Below are 22,981 nucleotides of genomic sequence, written 5' to 3'. Positions count from 1 at the left end.
GTTTTTGTGTAAATTTATTATGCCAATCGGAAAACAATACCGTTTATATGACAACCCTCATAAAATATAAAAAATATATGGAATCTGACTAAAATACTTCCAAACTTTGTAGTGCATTCGATAATAGCGTTTAAAACTACCAGGCATTTATGGGTAAACTACATGTAACCAGAAACTATACATATAGTGTGCCATAAAGATATTTCTGAATGCAACACCCAGGCAAACTGAAACTAGTCAAATGCTGAATTACACTTGATACCATACCATATAAAAGTGTTTAGTGCTGTAGCAACATAATCGGGAGAAACTGATTAAACTGGGCATGTTATTGGCATTTTATTAAATTTCTTAACAAATGTTGTATGATAAAATAAAAACATACAACGCCACATATTTACAAACAGTGCCAAATGACATAATAGTCCCCATTACACCTCTACCTATTTGAACATTGCATAAAAGAGGTTGTACTCATCACTGTGTTGGGTCATATCTGCTAAGCACTGGCATGTGCTCCTATCACTAAACCTTTAGCAGATGTCAAATTTACCATGTGTGAAGTTTCCATTTTAATAGGTTGAGATGTCTATTATCAAGCCATACATGCTTAGCAAGTCTTACAAGACAAGGTCCACTTATTTTTTTAACATAGGTAGTTCACCCCTAAACTGATCAATCTATTTTTTTCCACAATCAAAACTACAGAATGTTATCTAACACTAGATATGAAGATTCAACATGAGTGTTTGTACTCATCACAATTTTAAAACCCTGTTAAATTAGACACATTATACAATGTAAAACCATGTCTTTTCAGTGATAGCAAAAGTATATAGCCGTGATTTTTACCTTCATTGTTCTTTTCAAACACATGTAGGAGACAACAGTATTACATGTGATTCATTTTGTCAAGCCTAATGCAAGGCCACTGGTGAGACTAAATCTAAAACCACCATTTTTTCAAATTGACAGAGCTACACACTGGTTTTGATTTCTCATCACTTGTTCAAAAAGTGTACTAAACCTACACATCTTCTTCTCCAACATAACGACACAAAAAAGTAAGAATTAACATTAAGTTGTGAATGCATGAACATATTGGTGGTAAGACTAGACATGTCTCAGGACAGAATTAGAGCTCGGTTGGGTGCATGGGATTTGAGTGAGCGAAGGTAGCGCCTGGCCTTTTCCGTCATTATCAGCTGGTCTTTAGTTTGTCCACAAACAACTGTCTCCCACTCTTTTGACATCTGAAATGAAAATTTGCAGCAGAATTATGTTAGTAGAGCAATGTAAAAGACATTTTCTATTCATGAGGACATGGATTTCTTTAAAGATTAAAGCTGGAACTCACTGGAACTGGAGTCACCATATTGGGAAATATAGCACTGTCACTAGGACCCAATAGGAAGCCCTGATCCAAAATATTTTCATGTCGCTTAGTGCAAAATGATGGAGAGTTGAGGGAAGCCATCACAGGCTCTTCCTGTGGATAAAAAAGGACGACAAAAAGTCAAGAACAAGAAGCTAATTACACAATCACCCCCCCCCCTTTTTTTTAATACCATGATGCTGTGTTTGGCTTCAATCTTCATGGATTTGCGTTTGGATGCAGGTATCCCTTGGCTGTCCGTGACATCTAAGGCCAATGACTTCCGCACCTTTTTCATTGGAGGACGTTGCTAGGAAAATAAAAATTAAAAAATCCGGTTGGCTGAATGAACATATGTCTTTAAAGTTTATTAGACTCCGAAACACAGCACAGTGGGTTGTAATAGTCACAGGGTTGTATCCTTATGGTATGTGTTTTATTTGGGTCATGAAGAGGGCAGAAATGCATCAGCTTTTCATGGAGTAAAATATTTGAAGACAGGCCACACTTTTCCAGCCCTTCATTACTTTGTATGCCAACACCTGCTTGTCCTGTGTACTAAAAATAAGAAGCTATACCCTTGCTTCACATCTAGGCTAACAGGTGTTTTCCTAGTTTCTGTAATTTTATGCAAATGCATTATTTTTTTTTTTTTAGTGGGTTTACAGTCTAAACATCTAACCATCATATTAAAAGTCCTCTGCCGCTTTAACAGAATTACTGTGATGTTTTTTTTTTCATGGTGGCAGAAAGCTATCCACCTGTGGTCTATTCATAAGGCTTTCAAAGTAATCTTTACAATGGTTTAGCTGCAATGTCCTCACCACTCAGTGTTTTGAGGAAGGTTATATTGACTTTTACAATTGTCAATGTAATGTTGAGCAAAGTTTCATTACTTTTCTTCTTTTTGGCTATCTATGATATAATGTATCACATAACTGTTACCATATACCTTTACTGGGGGTTTAAAAAAAGATCCATCATAAAGTTCAATCATAGTTACCATCGTTTTGCGTCTTTGTTCAGGCGGTGTCGAACGTACACCAACCAAGTTAATTCCAGCATCTCTCAAGATGACCTCATTAATATCATCTTCAAGGTTTGGAGTCTGAGGCTGAGATAAGAAGGAAGCAACATTTAGGCAGCGTTCATAAAACTGAAATCACCGAAAACCACAAAAAGAGACTCACAAGGGGCTGCAGAGGACCATACTTCTCCATGGCATTTTTGAACGGTGTTGGAGTTCGTGGGGTCGAACAGAGGTCAGACTTGTGGTTGGGTGTAACAAATCTACATGAACACAAAATATGAACATTGAGACTCAAAGTCAAAACATATACCATTTTTGACCCAGGTCACAAGATCTGAGTTAGAGAGCACATACAGTGAGTTCTCCTTCTGAGTGAGGGGTGTCTTGTCCCGCTGTAGAGGCGTGGTGACGATGGCTTTCTGGCTGCACACTGGTGTGGATGTGAGGGACGGGTTCTCCAGATCATGAGTGTCCTGCTTGGTCCACATGTTAAGAAACTGGACCAACATATGTTGATTAGCAAACCACTTCCTGTGACATTATGAGCAGCAGCATTCCCTAAACAACAGAATGAGCAATGAGGACTTACTTGAGATGGTGAAAAGGGCAAGATCTTGACAGGGGTACTCTTAGGAGTCATGGAGTTACTGGCATCTGGAGATAAGGCGATGCGTCTTCGGCTTCGGCGGTTCAGTATGGATGGCGGCGTGACACCTCCAGGAGAGATGGGGATGAGTTCCCCCTTGCTGCCCTTACTCAACTCCTGCAAGGTGCTCCCCTCCAGACGAAACTGGTGACGCTCTGGGCTGGGGCTGTCCTCGGGCAGGTCAAAGGCAGCAAGGTTGCACCAGCCATCGATGTCCTCATAGTAAAAGAGATACCGTATTTTAGTTGTCAGTTATATAACCAGTAGAATTCCAGATGTGTCTGTGTATTGTGGAGTACTGAAGATATTTACCCCATCTACCATATCAAGTGCTTCCTTCAGTGCTGGCCCAGTAGGGGAGAGAAAGCCAGAACTATCCACCACCCAGTTGGTACAGCTGACATCTGCTGAGGTGTCTGTTTCAGCCTTGGGGCTCAAGCTGTCCTTTGGAGAAGGGACACCCTTCGATGGACCCGCTTTGCTCGGCCTGGCTTTAACAGGTGCCCAGGCTGGCACTTCCTCTACCTGTTGTGTCACACAGATATTCTTACTTTCACCTTTATAACTAGCCTGCTGTCATAGTATTCAAAAATGTCCCGTATTTAAATTCTAGTATTTTTCAAATTATTGGTCACTTACTGAAGGATGTGTTTTCTGCTCTGGGTCTTTTTCTGCGATATCTTGTGAGCAACCAGGCATCTGTGTTATCAGAAAACAGATGTTCAGGTGAAGGTCAGAAAGTTTAACATTATATTTATCTTAAAGGAGAACATCATGGAAAGACAGCCACCTGTACATCTTTACTGACACGTGCCAACAGTTCTTCAAGCTCATCAGGCTTAAAGACCTCCCTGGCATAAAAGCCCATCTCTAACTTGCGTTTGATGGTTGAATTCCAGTGATTCTTCACTGCATTGTCTGTCCTGTGAATAAATATTACAATATGAATCATGTGGAGAAGGCAAAGCTTTATTTCCACAGACAAAACCATGTCAACAATTTAATCCTCTTATATGATTTGGGAGTCTGTATTTACCTTCCAGGGAGCAGCTTGGCAATCTCAGCCCAGCGGTTTCCCAGCAGGCAGTGAGCCTTGTATATGATGAGGTCCTCCTCGGAAGTCCATGATGACTTCTTCACATTGGGGTTAAGGTGGTTATGCCAGCGCTCTCTACACTGCTTCCCAAGTCTGCCCTTCAGATGCTTGGCTACCATTGCCCACTGCTTGTTGCCATAGAGATTTACAAGCTCTATGACCTGAGGAACAAGGGGTATGCATCAGAATTACAAGTAATTCTGATTAATCATACTGGATATACTGTTGAGTGAGTGAGTCACATTTCAGGCCCCTGCATTGCTAGTTAATGAGTAACCTACCTTCTCATCCTCCTCTTTAGTCCAAGGACCCTTAACTAATTCTGGATCCAAGACCTTAAACCAACGGTGCTGACACTGGTGTTCAGTATGATTCTAAGCAAAACCAGCAAAAGATGGTTCAAAGATAACAAAAAATAAAGATTTACTTTAATGTCACATAACCACAAATGTCCTGATGTTTACCATAAACAACACTCACTGGTATGTAGCTGGCAATGTATTTCCAATCACTAGTTCCCAGTTTTTGAACCAGAGCCTTGAGCTTGTCATCCTGTTAAAAGAAAAACAAATGAGCATGTTTATGTTCAGAGGTCACTGAGACGACATACAAATGTCAGGGACAAGTCACGACAATCACCTCCTCTTGTGTCCATTTCATCTTCACTTTGCCACCGTCTCTCTGCTCTGCCACATCAGAGTCAGTGTCTTGCTGCATGGCCTCCTCTCCATCCTCACTGAGAAGCAAACAGTTGGGATCGCATGATTACTGTGAGCCCTGGGGTTATGGCGAGGCAAGGACAGCTGGATTATCAGGTTTATTTCTATGGTGAGCTGGCACTCGGGTAACACACAGTCGCAAACTAAGTTACAGGGTTACTTACAGTGCCTTATGTCATTTATGTTAGCTAACAGAAAATATGTCAGGCGTTTAATTAAATCCTGGACGCTGTTTATCGTGACTGTCCGGAAAAGGGCGGCACAGGCGAGGTACCATTAAGGACTCAAATATTAGACCAAATAACAACACATTTACCTCAGACAACTGAATGTCGTTAATTCTGTAACACTAAAATGAAGTTAAACCCGTGTGAAGTCAATATAAGCAATGGTAAAGTACAACAAAGATAAACATGTTACCCGCGCGGCCACCAAGACATTTCCCTCTGTTTCTGTGTACAGTCAGACGGTGACTCGTCATGTGCATGTACATGCGGTACTGCAGGGGTTTATCCGAGTGTCTAAAGCCTTTAGAAGCGGCCACTGATCGTGATGGAGGGTCGGTGCTGCTGTATTAATCAGAAATATTGCAGCCTCTGACCAGCTGCAGCAGAGCGCCCAAGTTGTCCGCGCTCCTGAATTTCTATCTCGCGCCCTTCTCTATCGTAGGAACCGGATAGTGACGCAACTGCGCATTAGATGTGCGCGTAGGGACGTGAAGCCATACAGAAAACATCTGCTTGTACCTTCAAAGTAAAATGACAAGGTTCTTGTGCATAGATCGCCTACATCCTTGTACTAATAAAAAAATTATAATTAGAATATAAATATAAAATTATATATAAATTATAATTTAAAAATACTAAACTTAGGTCATAATACTCAGACAGGGTTATCATTTTACTCCAGTATGAAACAGAGTGATATATAATTGCATAGATAAATGTATAGAATGAAAAATAATTACAGCCGAAAATGAATGCACATGATTAGAATAGGCTAAATTATAACACCTCTTTAAAGAAAAATAGCTTTAAAATGTTTAAGGCAGTCAATGGACTGAAAGAAAAATCAGCAGCACTTTTACTTTTAATTATCTTTTACTTTTACTTTTAACCCCTCCCCTCCCCTCCCCCCACCTCTGGACTGATGACCTGCTCAGTCTCCAGCTGGGTCAATTAACATGCAGATCCCATGCTATTAAAACCACCTGCCTACTCAGCTGCCATTCACAGGCCTGGGGAAACAATGGAGAAAGATATTTTTAATAAAGGTAAGATATGTGGGTTTTTTTTCTAAACATTGAATCATTCATTAAAGCCTAATCACTCAACATAACGTTTTACGTCTTAGAAATGAAAGGCTTCGAGTGTTTTTCTCCATCGGAGCTTGATCGAACGTTTCTGGGGGAACAGAGTTTTCTGTCTTCATTGTCTCTGGAACAACCATCAATATCAACAGCTTCAAATAACACATTAGCTGATGGATCTGATGGCAGGCTATCAACCCTGGCTTCTCTGTGTCTGCCATTAAACCCTGGTGTTTCCCCACAGGCGTCTTCTGTGAACAGCTTAAACGCTCAAGATAATGAGAATTGTCAGCTTGCTGGTCTTTTACTGGAGAAGTCCTCCACTCCCTACGTACTCCTTCAGAAGAAAAACGCAGCTTATTGTGACCAGTCATACAACGACCTTGCTTTTTCTCAAATGTCATGGGATGTGTCTTTGATTAAATCAGAAAACAACAGCCCCAGACCTGGCATGGAATCCAGCGCTCTGGAGTCAACATGGAATCCAAAATGCCAATCTACACAACATCCATTAGCTGAAGTTTCTCCTTGACATGACCAACAATGTCTCTACACACTCGATTATAGATTAAATTTAGAGGTTGGAAAAGAAAACCTATGACGTTTACAGCCCTCACTTTAGCACCCACCATGGATCATGCACAAATAAGTGGATTTTCAAATATGGCATGAAACTATAAAAGGTAAGATGCTTAAGTTTACCATTTCATTATTTTATTTTATGGCAAGATCTACAAATCCATGTTAAGTTTGTCTTATTTTACAGGATCCATGTGTGGGGGAACTCTGAAGTCAGATCACCCTTTTGTTTTTAAAAAAAAAAAAAAAAAACTTGAAAGATTTGAATAATTAAATAAAACTTTATTTGGTTAAGTGTATCTTAAAATTTTACATTGCTACAATGAAGTACAACTAATGTATAAAAGGTTTTAACATTACAGTTTTTAAATGCTGATACTGCCAAGTCCATAAGTACTACAGCAGTCTCAGTACCTCCTTTACAAAATATCCCATCTTCTTGATGCATACATTGGCAGAGTTCAAAATATTAAACATGCAGTTAGAGTCCAGTCACAGTGGAGTGAATGGTGCCTCTGTGTCCATGTCATGCTCCTGCAACGTGTAAAATCTCTTTTAGACAAGTCCTTCAGTGCATAATACTAAGTTGTTTGTAGGAGATCTAAAGGCACTCTCACCTGATTAAGCTTCTTGAACTCTACAACCTGGAAGAAAATATGTTCCAAGATGTGTTTTGCATCCTGCTGATCTTTACCCAATTTCGAAGTGACCCCCAGAATTTCACCACATTTACGCACATAGAACTCAAGATCATCATCTGTGCCTGTAAACAGAGACGTTTAAGGAAAAAATATATCAAAGCACCTTTTCTGTCAACATCTGACAAGTTACTTTAAGAACCAGACTTACATTTATTAGTGAGTTGTGCTAGGCGCACTTTCTCAGAAGAAAATGTTTCATCTAGATCAAACAGGTCCAGCATAGGTGGAGGCAAATCACTTAAGGCAGGGGGAAAAACCTGACAAAGCAAAGACACCCATGTTAAATGTGTGGTTTGAAGCAAAGTATTATAGCATTTGAGTTGCGCAGGGCTCTAAAGTTATGTATGGAAAAACAACGGCTACAGGAATGCACAATTAAAACTTACAGCAGGTTGAAGCTGCGGCAGAGGGGTCTCAAACTGTGGTGTAATCAGCTGAAGTGGCTCATCTTTGACATTTAGCTGCTTGTAAGAACTGCAGAAAACTTTTTTTAGCTAACAAGAAAACCACTGATTGTGGAATAATCTCAGGAATATTTTGTGTGCTCACCTGATGACTTGGGGTAAAGTGTCGGTTGACAAGTTGAACAAAGACATATCAAAGAGGGAGGTGAAATCCCTGGGATTTTCATCACCCTCCTGTAAGCACACTCTGAGATGTTCTGACAAGCACTTAGTGTCTGGCAACATAGTGTAGTCTGTGATCTAATGGACAAAAGGACAAGAAGGAAGTCAGCTCATTTAAAAGGCATCAGTGATGTCATTCTTCTGGTAAGTAGACATCCTCACCTCTGGGTCTTCTGCATCAATCTGATTCAGCTGAATGTTATCAGTCATGAGCCACTGGAGTACAACATCCTGGAATGGGGAAAAAAAAAAAAAAATGCAATCATGTCCCATAACATTCAACAAGAGTGTGCAGTACTCCTATACCAGGTGTGTGTTCATTCAAAAAAAAAAAACAAATGAACTCACCATAATTTTACTGTTCTCCTCTTTGTCTATGTATTGGTCACTGAACATGTGGCAAGAGCCCAGCACAACCAGTTTCCCAGCCTCCTTTATAAGATATGACCCAACATCTTTCAATATCGTTTCATGAGTATGTTCATGAATATAATGCATATGCTAGGAGTGATGATAAAACACTACATTATGTCTCTGACCTTTCCTTGATAGAAGGCCATGACAGGCCTGTTAAGGGGGAAGCAGACTGAGCCAGTTGAAAGAACAGCCACAGCAGGCTTCATCACGCTTAATGTAGCACCATATGGATACACAAATGTCAGAGCCCTACATAAATAAATAGAGAAAGGTTTGTGTTTAAACCCAGCTTAATTCTCTTTTTAACATATCAGAAATGAATACAAAGGCAAACAATTTACTGTGCATTGTTGCCAACGTTTTCATCTTCAATGATTCCTGTGACCACTTTGCCAGCAGCCCGGCTGATCTCTCTAAAAAAGAAGGCAGCAGAAAACTGTGACTTTGATGTGTATGAAATTACAGACAAATTAACTTTAGAGTAGTGTATTCATTACAAATGAGGCCACAAACACTGGTATTTGTTAAAATATAGAAATCACGTGTGTGTTTGTGTGAGGAGAAATATTTATACTGTAACGACAAACCTGTTCAATACACCATTGGATACAAGCGCCTCCTTAGGATGGAAGTATTTGTAATATACATTTCTCACAACAGCATCTACGGCAGTGATGTGTAAAAAAACAAAAAACATCAGAAAACAACCGATTTCATAAAACTGTAACAAGTATACTTGTAACTGCTTAGGGGACGTTAACTAATTTCAACAAATTTCAGTACGCACCATTGTTGACCATTATTCCAAACTCCTCCAAGAGAAAGTTGATATTGGTGTCATATTTAATTTCTCCTCCTTCACCAAGCATGACCAGGATGTTCCCTCCTCCATCCAGGTAGTGCTTCAGTACCTCCAGCTGAAATAACATGCAAAAACATGCTTTTGTGAAAACTTGAGTGCAGAAATTTAGAAGCACATTTTGGCCTGGCTGACAAGCTTGCTATTTCATCTCAGTCTTGTGTTACAACACAGAGTTGGTACATAAAATAAAATAAATATGTTTTAAGCAAACAAAAAGCATTCTGTTTACCTCTGACGCTGTAAACTTCTCCCTTGCTCCTGCAGTTATCCACAACTTGACACCTTTCAGCCTCTCCAAAGACAGCTCCTCTTTCATACTATGAGAAAGCATTTATTTTACAAATAAGATTGTTCCCCCAGTATCACTGCACAACGACTTGAAATTTAGTACGTTAAGGCAAAGCAAGCATCCATAGACAGCGTAAGTCAGAATTACACCACAACACGTTACCTTTGTATTTTCAATTGAGCCCTTAGTCTCTTCTGCATGGATTTATATCCATTACTCGTGGTAAAAAGTTCTCTTTTTGAAGAATTGAAGACCACGGAATTGTATTGCTCCTTCTCCATAATTTCTTCCGTTCACTCATGAAAGTTGGCTCATAACGTTATACGTAACACAACACACACCTGAAACAGGTTGCAATTCAAAGTTACATCGATTTGATCAGTTATGAACTGATTACCGACTAAAAATGCTGTAACCTGGTAGTTAGTTAGTCACTAATGTAGCTAAGGGGCTGGGCGTCCATCGTTGATCTCTTAAGATACTGTTAGCTAAGACACTAGCTAGCTATCTAGCTAGATTATAGCAGGCGTTATTTTACGCTATGTTAGCCGTGTTGCTAATATAACGGTGTCGTTACCTTACCTTAGAGGTTGTTGCTTGACAACATTTCTCCTTTGCATTTATCAGTATAAATACCCACAGTATCTATAACATGTATTTCACTTTGCCTATGTTGACCTTAACACTTTAGCGTTGCCCAACTTACCTCTAAACTCCTCTAGAAGTGATGCATTGTGGGCGACAGGGGTAACCATGGGCGCTAGTGCTAACCACATAGCAACCACATAGCAACCACATAGCAACCAAGTAGCTAGTAAAATAGTAGGAATAAGAGCCGCTTCCTGGGTTAATGTCCGGAGCATTTGATGCCATCTCATGCTACTTATTGTTTAATGGAGTGGAAGCATTTATTAGTGTTTTGGCCGAGCTTTAGCCACTTCGGCATATTAACAGACTTACTGATATCCTTACTGATACACTGTCAAAACTATTGTAGCTGTTATATAACGCCACAACTGCATATCGTGGAGTTATCGGGCTTGAAATATCCAAGATTAAGGAACTTTCACTTATTTTTACATCACTGTTAATATGATGTTGACTGAAACTAAGTTAGAAGTAGTGAAAGTATTTTCCCGTTCAGAGGGCAACAAGATCCACAATTTATTTACTTTATTACTAGGTGTATCAGTCTGGCCAGTGATCACATCTAGCGTTAGTCAATTAGATGACAGATTGTGCTGACGATGTTCATGTTTATGAAAAATGGGAACTTTGTTTAAAATGTGTTGTTTTATTTCAATATGGCATTAGAAATTAATTCTACAGATTGTTTCAAAACATCATTAGGACTGGAGGAAGACCTTTTAAAAGGTTTAAAACAGGTATAAACAATTATCAAGAACATGCAAATTGTGAATCCGTGTTACTTTGTTCTTCAACATCTTTTTATTTAGGCTGAATACATGTTATTTACCTAGCAAATTCTGCCCTGTTGGCATCTGACACACTCAAACAGTACATTTATACTTAAAGAAAACAAGAGTAATACTGTCCACCAAAGCTTCAGTAATCTCCTCACATTAAAGAAAAAAAAAAAAAAAAAACCACACAAAAATAGAGATTTCATGGCCTCCCTATCTGTTTCAAAAAGTACAAATACTTTTTGATCTGTAAATATCAAACATAGGCCTGGGTTCTTTCCTATCATTACATTTTAAGTATATCGTTGAATATGTTCAATCTTGGAAGGCTGATCTCAATCAAGAGCGAGACCTGGAGCGGGAGGCAGAGCACTTGGCTGGGGACTTGGAGAGGTGACGGTCCTTGCCAGGAGGAGACTGAGAGGCATGTTTTTTATTTCCACTCCTTGAGCGGGAACGCGAGCGGCTTCTGGACTTTTTACTGGAAGACTTCTCTTTGGAAGGACTTTTGGATTCACGCTCTGTTTTGACTTTGGATCTACTCTTGGAACGTGATTTGCGAGTGTCTGAGCGAGAACGTGACTTTTTGCCCTTGGAGGGGCTATGAGATTTACGGGCGTGGGAGCGAGACTTCTCTGGGGATTTAGAGTGGCTAGATTTTCTCTTTGATCTGGACCGGGACTTCTGCCCTGACCTGGAGTGAGATCTCCGTTTGCTGCGAGATAGAGAACTGCAAAGAGAAAAAACAACAACCAACTTCGGTTATACAACTTTCTATATTTAAAAAAAAAAAAAAAAAAGAAGAATTTGAATGAATGAATGAATTCATTAATAAATAAATTACTTATTTAACTTTACACTGTTCTGCTTACATGTTTATTCATTAAAAATAAAAAAAAATGTTACAGTACATAAAATGTCACATTGAGGTGCACTCTTGTAGGTTTTTTATGCACCAGACTGACCTTTAACTCACTTTAAGGGTAAAAGTAAAATTCTTCAATGGAATATTATGTACACCAATCTACAAGCATTTAATAACTTTCAAGACCAACGCAGGAGCCAAGAACTGCACTTACTGTGAGCGAGATCTGGAATGGCTGTGAGAGCTTCTTCGGCTGTGGCTGTGAGAGCGCCGCCGGCTACGAGACCTGTGGGTTCAACATGATAGCCTTTAATAAGTTTTAATATGCAAGACTGAGAAATAAGGAATCGGGAATATAGCCGACACCAAGTTTCATTTACCTAGATCTGCTCCCAGAATAAGAGCGTCTGCGTCGGGGTTTATCTTCCACCAGACGAATCTTTCTCCCGTTAATATCTGTGCCGTCTAGCTTTTCCAGGGCTCTTTTCATGTCTGAACGGGACCGAAACTCAATGACGCCCTCATTGGCCCTTCCTTTGTGAGCATCGGCGTAGGTTACCTCACCTGCTTGCCGCATAAAATCCTATGAAAAAACAAATCTGTCAGCTCAACCCACTAGGAGAATCTAAATTAACAATACATTTTAGTGTGCCCTTTCCTGTAAATAAACCTTTTGTTTGCCAAGACAACATATGAATATATGTCTTTCAATTCATCACTCATTGAGTGATAATAAACTGCTACATTTAAACAAAATTATGACTGTGCATTGAAGCTCGGTCAATCAGCTTTAATTTCAGTGTTTAGATCCACATCAGATAAACACTGTCAGAAGTTTTTTAGGGAACCAAGTTAAAGTGGATGAATGTTTTGACCCTTATTAGATGTATCAGATTAATATCTGGTTGGTAGTCCTTGTGGTTAGTGACAGTTTCACTGCAACCAGCTTCCCTAATGTCTTGATTTGGGGGTTTTAGGGCCTAAGTGAGGTCTATCGCAAGTTAATCAAAATTTTAGTTGGCTATTGACTGGTACATTGATCACTCACAGATCACTTCTCACCTTAAGGTCCTGCCAGCTGCACCGGCTGGACAGGTTCTCCACAATGAGGCGATGCTCAGTGCGTACAGGTGGGCCGTACTTGTCCCTGCCAGATCGGTTCCAACTGCTGTAGCCGCCACCTTCAAAGCAGACAGGGAGATTCAAATTTAATTTACAGACACTGAATTCTAGAAAGGTAAGGACTCCGAGCTGCCATTAATAATCTTTAAAACAGGTAGAGACTGGAGTTCTTTAGCTATAATATATTCTGTGGGAAAGTCTCTCAACATTTCCATGAATGGACTGCTAATAGACCTCGGGTTTCACAGGAAAGTGATTAAAGCTGCTACTGGTTTTCAGTCCAGACCCTCTGGACCAAAAAACCCTGTTGATTGTCAATATAGCTATGCAATAAGGGATCACTTTAACTGGGCATGTAAGGTCAATGTCTTCAAAACCTAAAAAAAATCTGCAGTACTCTGTGCCCTGTGGACCAGGATTAAAAACCACTTAATAAGGCATTAGACAGCATAGCTTCTCTTAAGTTGTATTAGTGGTATCTTTGAAGAACAGCAACCAAGTTTGTTTTTGTGACCACAGCTTTGTAGTAAATTTAAAGATAATTTTAAATTTACTAAATATATAAAAGTAAGACGTAGTGTGGTTGAGACAAATCCTGTATAACGTTTGACTTTTTAATTTTAAAAAAAAAAAAAAAGGCTATTTGTTTTCCACTAATGCCAACGTTTGAGATGCAGAGAACTTGCTATTATCCCTCTAAAAAAAGCTGAAATTGTTAGTATGAAACTATGCTTTTTATTCTCCCACAAAGTAATAGTTATTTAATTCTCATTTTGCTTTAATCTTATTTAACTAATCTTTCCCAATTTTTTCAAAAAAGGCAGAAACAACTCCCGCCTTGAAATATTGAAGATTTTCATGTGCAGTCATAGTGATTAATAAAATATTCTTCATCTTGGACTCCATCTACATTAACAGGAAAAAGATGACATCTACAAAAAAGTCTTTTACTACAAGAGAAGAAGCCAAATCAATGGCTGAAACATGTGTTGGCGTGGTCCTCTGCAACGTATCTTGCAACAGTAAAACCAGCAGGATTCCTCACCATCACCCTTGTCTATTGGAAAAGGATGCTGTCATCATGGCTTCCGGTTATGTCAACCAATGGTCAAAGGTCAAAGGTCTCACACACACATTGTAAGGGGAAAGCCCAGGTCAAACAGGTCAGGCAGTCATCTTTACCCTCACTGGACTCGGACTCAGCCCGCAGTGGACTCTTTCAAATTGAAACATCAAGCACTTTGTTAATGTCGACTTCAAACTGAACACATTGTAGTTTCACAAGTCTTACCTTTTCCTTAATCACTGTTACTCATTGGATTTCTACATACATCTCTATAAAAGCTATGTTTCTACCTGCCATCAGACACACTGTTAGATCCAACAGATGGCTGTGGACAGTAGTCCTTTATAATGGGTACCAAAAAGTGAGCAATGGAAAACGGATTTCTAATAAAACACACAGCGTGAGTTAGAACATGCCACATGAGAACTTCACTGAAACTTGAGGAAAGGTAAATATCATTACTTTTGTTATATTTTGTACTTAGATTGGCTGAACTTACTGCGCCCCCCATAGCCGTATCCATCTCTCCTCGGTCCACGGGCATGCTCAATGATGACTCGCTCGCCACACAGCTCTTTTCCATTCAGCTCATACACAGCATCATCTGCATCTCGCATGTCTTCAAACTCCACAAAGCCGTACCTGCACAAGAACCAGCAGTTGGCCCTTACTGTCATTACTCATTAGTTAGTTAGTAACTAGCTACATATAACATCGTCTTTTTTGTAACGTTAGCTAAATATGTCGTAAGTTAGCTAACTTAAACACGAAAACCTTATTAATATATCCGTGTTCGAAGGTCGAACATTACGAACTCTACCTGTGACTACATGAACAGTTCTTTACCTGGGATAAACTCAATTTTTAATCTAACCAAATCACTTGTTTAGTGTTAGCTAACCTATAAGCTAGAGGCACTGCCCAGATAACTGCAGTAACGTTAGCCATCACTATAGCGTCACGTTAAAGATAACTGTTTTGCAAAACCTCCCAATTGTGCAGTTGCATTCGTGTACACAATAAAAGATGAAAATCAGCGGGATGTGATGTTTTTAGCATTTCTAAACTGACAGGTTTGATAAACACCTGACCGAGCCCCGCTGCAAAACTAGCTACCGTCAGGACAACTAACAGCTAACGTTAAGCTAACTGTTAAGGGAAATAAGATGATCTTACCCATTTTTCAGGTCGATCTCCAATAATTTACCATAACCGCTAAAAAATCTTTGAATGTCTTTCTCTCGGACATGATAACTGAGTTTTCCAACATATACCCGCGGCATCTCCGAAGATATCCAACGAGGCGTTACTGCGCTAAGCTGTGCCGGGCCAGACAGGCCGAGGATGCTACGACTCAAACTTGACCATTTCCGGCTGACTTCCTCAAAAATAAAAGCGTCTTGCCTTACCTGACTCAAACTTGGCCATGTTGTACAAAGGTACCTGACTGTAGTTTGTCTTAAATATTATGCATTTGCCAAGTCTGTTTTTTACCTTCTTTAAAGGAATTTGGTCATGAATATGCAAAGTAGTAGAATAATTTTTGGCTGAAATAAGAAGCATTCATCCATTTTAATTGAATTGTTTATTAAATGGAAATAAAATTAATTTTCTTTATTTACCTTAATGTATTAATTTTACATTTAAAAATCAAAATAAAACCTACGTGATTAGAGTTACAAATAAATAATTTGTTTTTACAATCTTGGGAATGTGCTTATAGTTTGCTGGGCTCTGTGACTGGTTTCACTCTCAAGACACCCTCCTGGGAACATGAGGCTGCCAGAACACCATCTCTTCTCCATAGTCGTCCTTGAACCAGTCCCCTACTACCTCCTGTAGGACACAAAGCATAGCGCACAGGCAAATCATCTATCCATACATTATCTATACTCGCTTATTCCTTAACCAGGGTCACGGGAGAACATGCAAACTCCACACAGAAAGGCCAGGTTGCAAACCTGGAACCTTCTTGCTATGAGACAGTGGTGCTAACCACTCAGCCACCGTGCTGCCCTACAGGCAAATCAGATGCACAAAAGTGTTACTGGTGTATAAGTTATTGCCAAAGATTCCTAACATGGGTCACAGATGACAGGCCTCAACAGATGGATATCATAACTAATACACAGTTTTACATATGCAGATTCATTTTGAAGCACTTAACATTATTAAACTACAAATAAAATTTAACTGCATCATAATTACAGTGCAACCAAATCAACATTGTCATGGTAACAATGATTATAAATCACCTTTAAAGCTAGTTTTGCTGCAAATTCTTGTTACTCATCATCTAAAAAAATGCATCAATAGTGGCATGTCTATAATAAGCTGATATATCAGCCTGGCAGATTTATTGATCTAACTCCAATCAAAACTAACATGTACAAGAGACCTTTGTGAAAGCCTCTGTGATTAAAAAAAATTAACAACCAAAATGCTGCATAAAGACATATGTATGTGACGCTGCAATACTCACAGACAAAACAAATAAGGTACAGCATCAACAAACCACTTACCTGCCCATGGACTCTCACACTCATATAGCATCCACTCATCGCTACGAAAAGTGTTGTGGAACCACATTGCGTGATCCAAGGAGGCTGAGAACTGGGCCCTATAGTTGGGATAAGGCAGCAGAGCTGTGCCCAGGAATGCAAAGTCTGATACATAAGCAGCAACGCAGCAATGCAGCTTTATGTTGCCTTCACCTTCATAAACACAAAATTAAAATCCATTAGCCCTTTTAGCTGAAAATATATTATACAGCTCATATTAACATTTTACAAATACTGTAAATATTTTTTGTTTTATGCATTATGTTGAAATAAGCTTATATTTGTATTTTTAACAGATCCAATGCACTTAAAAATTTTGCGTATTAATATCTAGAAAGGATAAACAGAATTTTATAGCTCTTGTTATTTGCCCTATGACATCATCCTATGAATATGCTCTGAAGCTTCAATTATTATGCAATATATGTAACGTATATGTGCAAAGGGCAGTATAGTCAATAAAATTTACTTTACCAATATATCCTCGTGCTCGTACCCAGAATAGCTTCTTTGGATCTGCTGCAGCAAGTCTGTAAAAGTGTGGTGGGTGGACTGGCTTTATCTCGATGGGGACCTCATTAGCCAGCAGTTTATTAAGGCCTTGTTTTGATTTCTCTGCAAGGTCGGGTTTACTGTAAGATAACAGAAGGAAATGCAGACCATGAGTGTAAAACGTATTTGCAGGGACGAACATGCACAGTATGGTGGCTTTTAAATTTCCCTGTTTTTGTAACAACCCAATGTACTGACTAGTTACCCCGGTCCCAGCCCTGGGACCAAAATTGTATTTCCATTGTATTACCAAAGATCGTCAGACAAATTTGAATAAACTCCGACAAACTATATATCATATGAAAGCAGAAAATCTCACGATTCAAATGGTATAAAGCAATTTAGGATTGAATTATCACAGCGACTACAGTTTCTTAAAGAGTACAGATGTTGGGAAAACGCCAGTCCTTACCTTTCCTGTAATATTAGTTACAGTTACAGGTTTAATTAATGTAACACTCTAATCTACAGCAAATTGCATGCATGCCTTGTTATGTAAGTACTTTTTGTCTATGAGTCCATTGTTAATGATGCTTTGCCACTAACAAAATACATAGGTATTCTACCTCAGATAAATATGAATAAGTTCCTCCACAGTAAGGAGGTCTTCAGGTGGGGGGACCACGGGCATGGTGAACTGGTGCTGAAGGGGACTTGGTTGCAGCTTGTGGAAGGACGCTTGGCAGATCAGTATTGGCTGTCCATGCTGAATGGCCTTCACAGAGCGCACTGTGAAACTACGGCCATCTCTTGTGCGGTCTACCTGATACAGCACCGGAACCTTAGGATCCCCTGAAAAAAAACATACAGAAGATATCTATATTCCCAAATGCTGATTAAACAAACAGCACATTAAAGCAGACAGCACACTTTACGTACTGTTCTAATCTTCTGCAGATTTATTAATTCTAACAAAGATAATTCACATTAACTCTGAGCCCCCTTCGCAATATTTGTCTTGCACGATCTCTGGCCAACACCTTTAAAAAAAAATGCTACAGCTTACCTGCTCGTACAAAGTAGCAGTGAAGAGAGTGTGCGTAGAGATTATCGCTGACAGACTTGGCAGCAGCCACGAGGGCCTGACCGACTATTTGACCACCAAACAAACGCTGACTACGGGGCACCCAGTGGTGTGTCCCTCTGCGAGAGAAAACAAAAAAACAAAAAACAACAAATGAAATATATGTAATGTAATTTTACTAAAAGATGTTTATTTTGCCTTGACAATGATGGCACTCAATGAAATTTGTCTTTTTTTTTTGTATTTATACTTTTTGAGCCTACTGGGGATTTCTCCATTCAATCAAATACAGTATCCATACAATAGATATTAACTATGGGAATTAAATAATGCTGTTTTTCTTGACAATAGGCAGAGAAGTGAAGTCCAAAGACTGTAGCTAAGTACAACTACCTCAAAACTACACTTGTACCTGAACAGATGTACTTAAGCTGACATTAGTACTGAACAATGCAACAGGACAGTGAATCATTTGGTGTACAGTATATGAGACTGTATTACCTCGCCCTGTAAAGAGTATTGTGTCACAGTGCGACACAATGACTGGTTAGTTAGACCAATCATTGTGTAACGTTACAACATGACACTGCAGCAGTGCTTCATGAACCTCGCCTTATCCTTAAAGGTCACATCTATGCGACCAACCATCTAGCTCCTAACACTGAAACCTGGAAATGTATAACACCGGAAGAGTATCCATTACATTTGAATTAACGCTAAAGTCACAGCACATCAGTACCGTCTGGTTTTTTACACACACACATATATATATATATATAATGTAATTAATATATTGTAATAATTCACGTATTAATACATGTTAGGTCCCATATATATTAGCACGTTTAGAATGTCGACTTTCATAGTAACTAGTAGTTACACTTATAGTGACATAAACACTACTTAACAAGCTGGGAAGCTCTAAAGTGCCTGACTGCACCTGTACAGGTCTACGTCGAGCTCCTCTAAGTTTAAAACACTGGTGACCAGGACGCTTTTGAGGTCCCCGTTATACTGAGCTGCAGAATTCTCTGAGCTTTCTTCATCAGGAGATTTCAGTGATCCACTGTCTTCTGGAAGATCACAATTATTCGTTAACCCGCTACTACCGTCTCCTTTCTCCTCCATCTTTGTTTGGCAATGTCTATGGGCTTCTTCTTCTTCTTCTTCTTCTTCATCACCGTCATCATCATGCAGCAGATTGGACGCAGCAAATGCGTAGTGCTGCCCTCAGCAGGTCCACTTGGTTATGACAACAGCGCATGTCTGTTTCACAGTTAGCTGTAACTTTATTCCTTCTTGCATCATGACCTTGCATTCTATTCTTCCATAGAGGACTTTCAATTGTATTTCTTGTCTGTTTTGTGTTTTTGGGATTTATAAATAAAATTTAAGTATCTGAATGATCATCTTTTTCTTTTTTTCTAAATGGTCTATATAACCCAACTCGCTCACACTGAAATAATAAGATCTTTAAAAATAAATCCTAATCCAGTTCAACATCCTACCTTATACCTGCATTATTCAGCTTTATCTTCAGTTACCCTAAGTTCCTGTAAAGAGCTTCAGACTGCAATTCCCTTGCTACAAGATTCATTCCATCTAGCTGCTGTTGGGATAAAATACATATATTCAGAACAAATGAATTACAGACAGATTCATTTATACTATGACACTGTCACATATGGCCTACTTGGTGTTTCTTTTTCCAAATAGGCTATGGTATGTTTTCATAGTCAGTTAAATGGGGCCTATGTCTTAAATATTCAAAGCCAAGACATTTTTGCTATTGTCTTGTCCAGTCACAATAGTTAATGCATGGTAGACAAATAGAGCATGACAACTAGTTAATTGGCTTCATAAGTGATATAGCTTCATCTTTTCGACTAATCCAAAGTGAAAAGATATGTTTTGTTATAACTGGTCCACGGTTTGGGTTTGATAAGCTCAATCTACAACCTAGTAGAATGGAGATGAAAGGTATTTCATTTGTGATGCTCACCACTGTGAAAAATAAGATTTATGCAACATTTCAGAACAAAGTGGTTCCAGTTTTGGTTTGATGTGCTTTAAAACTTGTGTGTTAGGGGGTAAAAAGAACTGCATATGTCTGTGCTGGGATTGCAGTGCATAAATTCATCACATCAATATATATATACTAATAATATACCTGTGATGGAGTAGGCTATAGTCTCATTACTGCTGCATTACTGTATTCTCTCTATGTCACTCTCTGCAAATCATCTCTATTACCACTTGGTAATAAATACATTTAATTTCTATTTAAATGTCAATTACAAAAAAAAACTCCTACTGTTGTGAACATTGAAAAATGCTATTACACTACTGTATAATTGACACGCAATATAGTGGTAAGAAAACCTGCCAGTGCCACAGGAAATATTTAGTTACACTTGAAATCTAAACTGCCACTAACTGTATATTTGGTATGTCCCACGGAAACATCTATCTATGTAAGATGCTGCAAGGCAAACAAACTGTCTGTAAATATTAAGCTCTCACTTGAGAATAATGACATGCATGGTGACTTCTCACATTGCTAGCCTGTGAGCATGGTCATCTAAAGGCACAAGGGCTGCAGGACTTATTGCATATAACAGTTGCCATTAAATGTAAATTATTAAACCACAAACCAGCCTGTAGAAATGTCTTTTGCCCAACCAATGGTCTCAATCAAAAAAATATTAAGTTTAGTGTAATTTAAGAAACGAAAAAGCTGCTCAATTTTAGAAGATGAAAATATGAAATGCTTTGCATTTTTGTGTGAAAAGTGGATGATCCAGCCTTACCCATAACTTATCAACCCAAACATTTTTTGCAAAGTGAATAGTGAATAGTGAAAATAATTGTTGCCCAGCCTTTTATGGACAGATCATATTTTTACTAGACTATCTCAATCATGCTTTTTGACTTGGGACATTTATCCTGACAAAGTAATGGAATGCAGTGACTCTTATTGTAGAAATAGACTTTGTTTGTCACCATAGCAGCCCCACTGTATTTGTAGTGTACTTGGTATGTCAACAACAATTTATAGGCAACAATCTAATTATCCTATGTGAAATTAATCAAAGGTATAGTTCTGTATTGAAATCGGGGTTTACGAGGGTTACTTGAAGGCGTCATGATGCTACGCGCGTAATGGATTTCCCCAGCACTGCTGCTTGTCGGGGACCAGGAGCTGCAGCTGCAGCAGTCCATCCACATTAAATCTGCTCCACCACTTCACGCCGGTGACCTTGGCTGACGGTGATTTCTGTCTTGCATTGTGCTTTTCTATCACTGACCATGGCATCATCGGACGGGCTGGATGAGGATTGCATGTTGCAGAGGGGAAGGTCTCAGAGTGACCCGAGCAGCATCACCGAGGTCCGCTTGGGTGAAGCGCACGGAGCAGGTAAGAGGAGAGAGCGGCCTAAACGCATGTTGGACACCTGTCATTCCAGGTTAGTTTGCGCTTTGGGAAGGTGGAAAGGTTGGAAGACACATCGTGGTGCGGGGGGTTGCCTGCAGCCGTACGCGTCCGCGGTGATCCCAATGGATATGTATGCAACAAACGTCGGTTGTGTTGTAAACGTGCGTCATTTACTCAGCCTTACATACAGGCAACTCTCTGCTGTGTTGTAGGCCTTAAATGTGAAATTGCTCTCACACACACTCATTCACAATCATAATAATGAATCAGAGCAATGTGTGTCATTCAGCATATGTGATGCTGTCCAACTGGTGTCAAACCAGTTGGGTGCGTCTTTTCCCGCAGTACCTTCACTCATTTATCATTTAATAGCATGGCCTGATTTTTTTTTAGTCATTTGCAGACTCATGTGCTTACTGGCAGCACTGTATAACCTACCAACCACCCAATGTCCACTTTTCTCTCCATATAACCAAGTGGGTGATTGGCAGCTCAAAACAAACGTGAATTACTTGCACATGATGACATTCAGGCTAAAAAAGGCACAATACCCATGAAAACCACTATGTATACATATTTCTGTATTTGTGGAACAGGTTTTTGTAGCATGGGGAACAATGTGCGACATGGTACCACACATGGACTGCAGTATGTTGAGCTGAAGCTGATGGAAGTGCTGGTTGTGTATTTGGTTGTTTCCATGGAAATCTAAATGGCAGAAAGCAGCACTTGGCTCTCCAACTGTGAGCTGAAATGGTGTTTGTCTGCATGTCTGCTCCACTTACTTGTAGTTTTTTTTTTTTTTTTCTGCACACTGTGATGTACAGCAGCCGGCCATTCAAAGTGAAATGCCACTTAGACTGTGAATCGTGTTTATTTGTGAGATGGGATTCACATTTCCAGTGGGAATCAAAGACATTCTCTGTTGTTCACTAGGGGCTGAGCAGCAGTCGTGAGATTTACTGTTTTGAAGGGTACTGAACAGTGGATTCATTTGAAAACAGGATGAATCACTCATTTTAATTTGTAGGCTGTTGACATCACTGTTTGACAGCCATCACCACCCACATGCTATAGATTTAACAAGAGTGGCAACAGAAAACGTGATGAGTTAAACAAAGAAGTTGATATCATACAGCTGTTGTTTCTGTACAGAGGCTCAGTTACAGAATCATACTGTGATGCGTGGAGAGTTGCATGCATATGAGACAGGATATACACATGCACTTTCAATTTTCTCGTGTGTGATGTTACAGTGTGTTTAAACATCATCATTTCACAC

The 22,981-nt window shown here is 39.3% G+C and overlaps 5 protein-coding genes across 7 annotated transcripts in view; 1 reads left to right on the top strand and 4 right to left on the bottom strand.

The window, feature by feature from the left end:
* Positions 1-314: 314 nt before the first annotated feature.
* Positions 315-5,547, bottom strand: mybl2b (v-myb avian myeloblastosis viral oncogene homolog-like 2b). Its single transcript, XM_026308079.2, has 15 exons — positions 5,287-5,547; positions 4,787-4,883; positions 4,628-4,699; positions 4,429-4,521; positions 4,088-4,308; positions 3,842-3,974; positions 3,691-3,750; positions 3,364-3,576; positions 2,995-3,267; positions 2,760-2,902; positions 2,566-2,665; positions 2,379-2,489; positions 1,569-1,685; positions 1,358-1,489; positions 315-1,253 (listed from the first exon to the last, which is right to left on the bottom strand). The coding sequence occupies exons 1-15, from the start codon at positions 5,304-5,306 to the stop codon at positions 1,125-1,127; spliced, it is 1,914 nt and encodes a 637-aa protein (XP_026163864.1). The 5' UTR covers positions 5,307-5,547; the 3' UTR covers positions 315-1,124.
* Positions 5,548-7,015: 1,468 nt separating this feature from the next.
* Positions 7,016-10,432, bottom strand: ift52 (intraflagellar transport 52 homolog (Chlamydomonas)). Of its 3 annotated transcripts, none has more exons than XM_026307155.1 (14): positions 10,356-10,432; positions 9,812-9,990; positions 9,590-9,677; positions 9,286-9,415; positions 9,086-9,161; positions 8,840-8,911; positions 8,621-8,747; positions 8,430-8,513; positions 8,244-8,312; positions 8,005-8,159; positions 7,842-7,929; positions 7,604-7,712; positions 7,372-7,517; positions 7,016-7,288 (listed from the first exon to the last, which is right to left on the bottom strand). In XM_026307155.1, the coding sequence occupies exons 2-14, from the start codon at positions 9,928-9,930 to the stop codon at positions 7,247-7,249; spliced, it is 1,305 nt and encodes a 434-aa protein (XP_026162940.1). In that variant the 5' UTR covers positions 9,931-9,990; positions 10,356-10,432; the 3' UTR covers positions 7,016-7,246. The 3 variants fall into 3 exon arrangements, with proteins under 3 accessions (XP_026162940.1, XP_026162939.1, XP_026162941.1); XM_026307154.1 differs by having other exon boundaries at positions 10,232-10,363; XM_026307156.1 differs by lacking the exon at positions 9,812-9,990 and having other exon boundaries at positions 10,232-10,378.
* A 643-nt stretch (positions 10,433-11,075) lies between these two features.
* Positions 11,076-15,667, bottom strand: LOC113130742 (serine/arginine-rich splicing factor 6-like). Its single transcript, XM_026307575.2, has 6 exons — positions 15,303-15,667; positions 14,626-14,768; positions 13,001-13,119; positions 12,319-12,521; positions 12,153-12,224; positions 11,076-11,803 (listed from the first exon to the last, which is right to left on the bottom strand). Exons 1-6 carry the CDS (start codon positions 15,407-15,409, stop codon positions 11,413-11,415), a joined length of 1,035 nt encoding a protein of 344 aa, XP_026163360.1. The 5' UTR covers positions 15,410-15,667; the 3' UTR covers positions 11,076-11,412.
* Positions 15,668-15,721: 54 nt separating this feature from the next.
* On the bottom strand, positions 15,722-19,439 carry acot8 (acyl-CoA thioesterase 8). Its single transcript, XM_026307576.2, has 6 exons — positions 19,204-19,439; positions 18,246-18,382; positions 17,806-18,031; positions 17,162-17,319; positions 16,649-16,840; positions 15,722-15,962 (listed from the first exon to the last, which is right to left on the bottom strand). The coding sequence occupies exons 1-6, from the start codon at positions 19,389-19,391 to the stop codon at positions 15,844-15,846; spliced, it is 1,020 nt and encodes a 339-aa protein (XP_026163361.1). The 5' UTR covers positions 19,392-19,439; the 3' UTR covers positions 15,722-15,843.
* Positions 19,440-21,466: 2,027 nt separating this feature from the next.
* Positions 21,467-22,981, top strand: part of phactr3b (phosphatase and actin regulator 3b) — a 39,944-nt gene continuing 38,429 nt past the window's right edge. Inside the window, exon 1 of the mRNA XM_026307217.1 lies at positions 21,467-21,681. Coding sequence (XP_026163002.1) covers positions 21,573-21,681 — 109 coding nt within the window. The 5' untranslated portion in view covers positions 21,467-21,572. The remainder of the gene's footprint in view (positions 21,682-22,981) is intronic.

The sequence above is a fragment of the Mastacembelus armatus genome, chromosome 5 (genome assembly GCF_900324485.2).
Source record: "Mastacembelus armatus chromosome 5, fMasArm1.2, whole genome shotgun sequence".
Classification (NCBI taxonomy): Eukaryota; Metazoa; Chordata; class Actinopteri; order Synbranchiformes; family Mastacembelidae; genus Mastacembelus; species Mastacembelus armatus.
The sequence above is the reverse complement of the archived record's forward strand: the minus strand, read 5'-3'. Positions and strand labels throughout refer to the sequence as shown.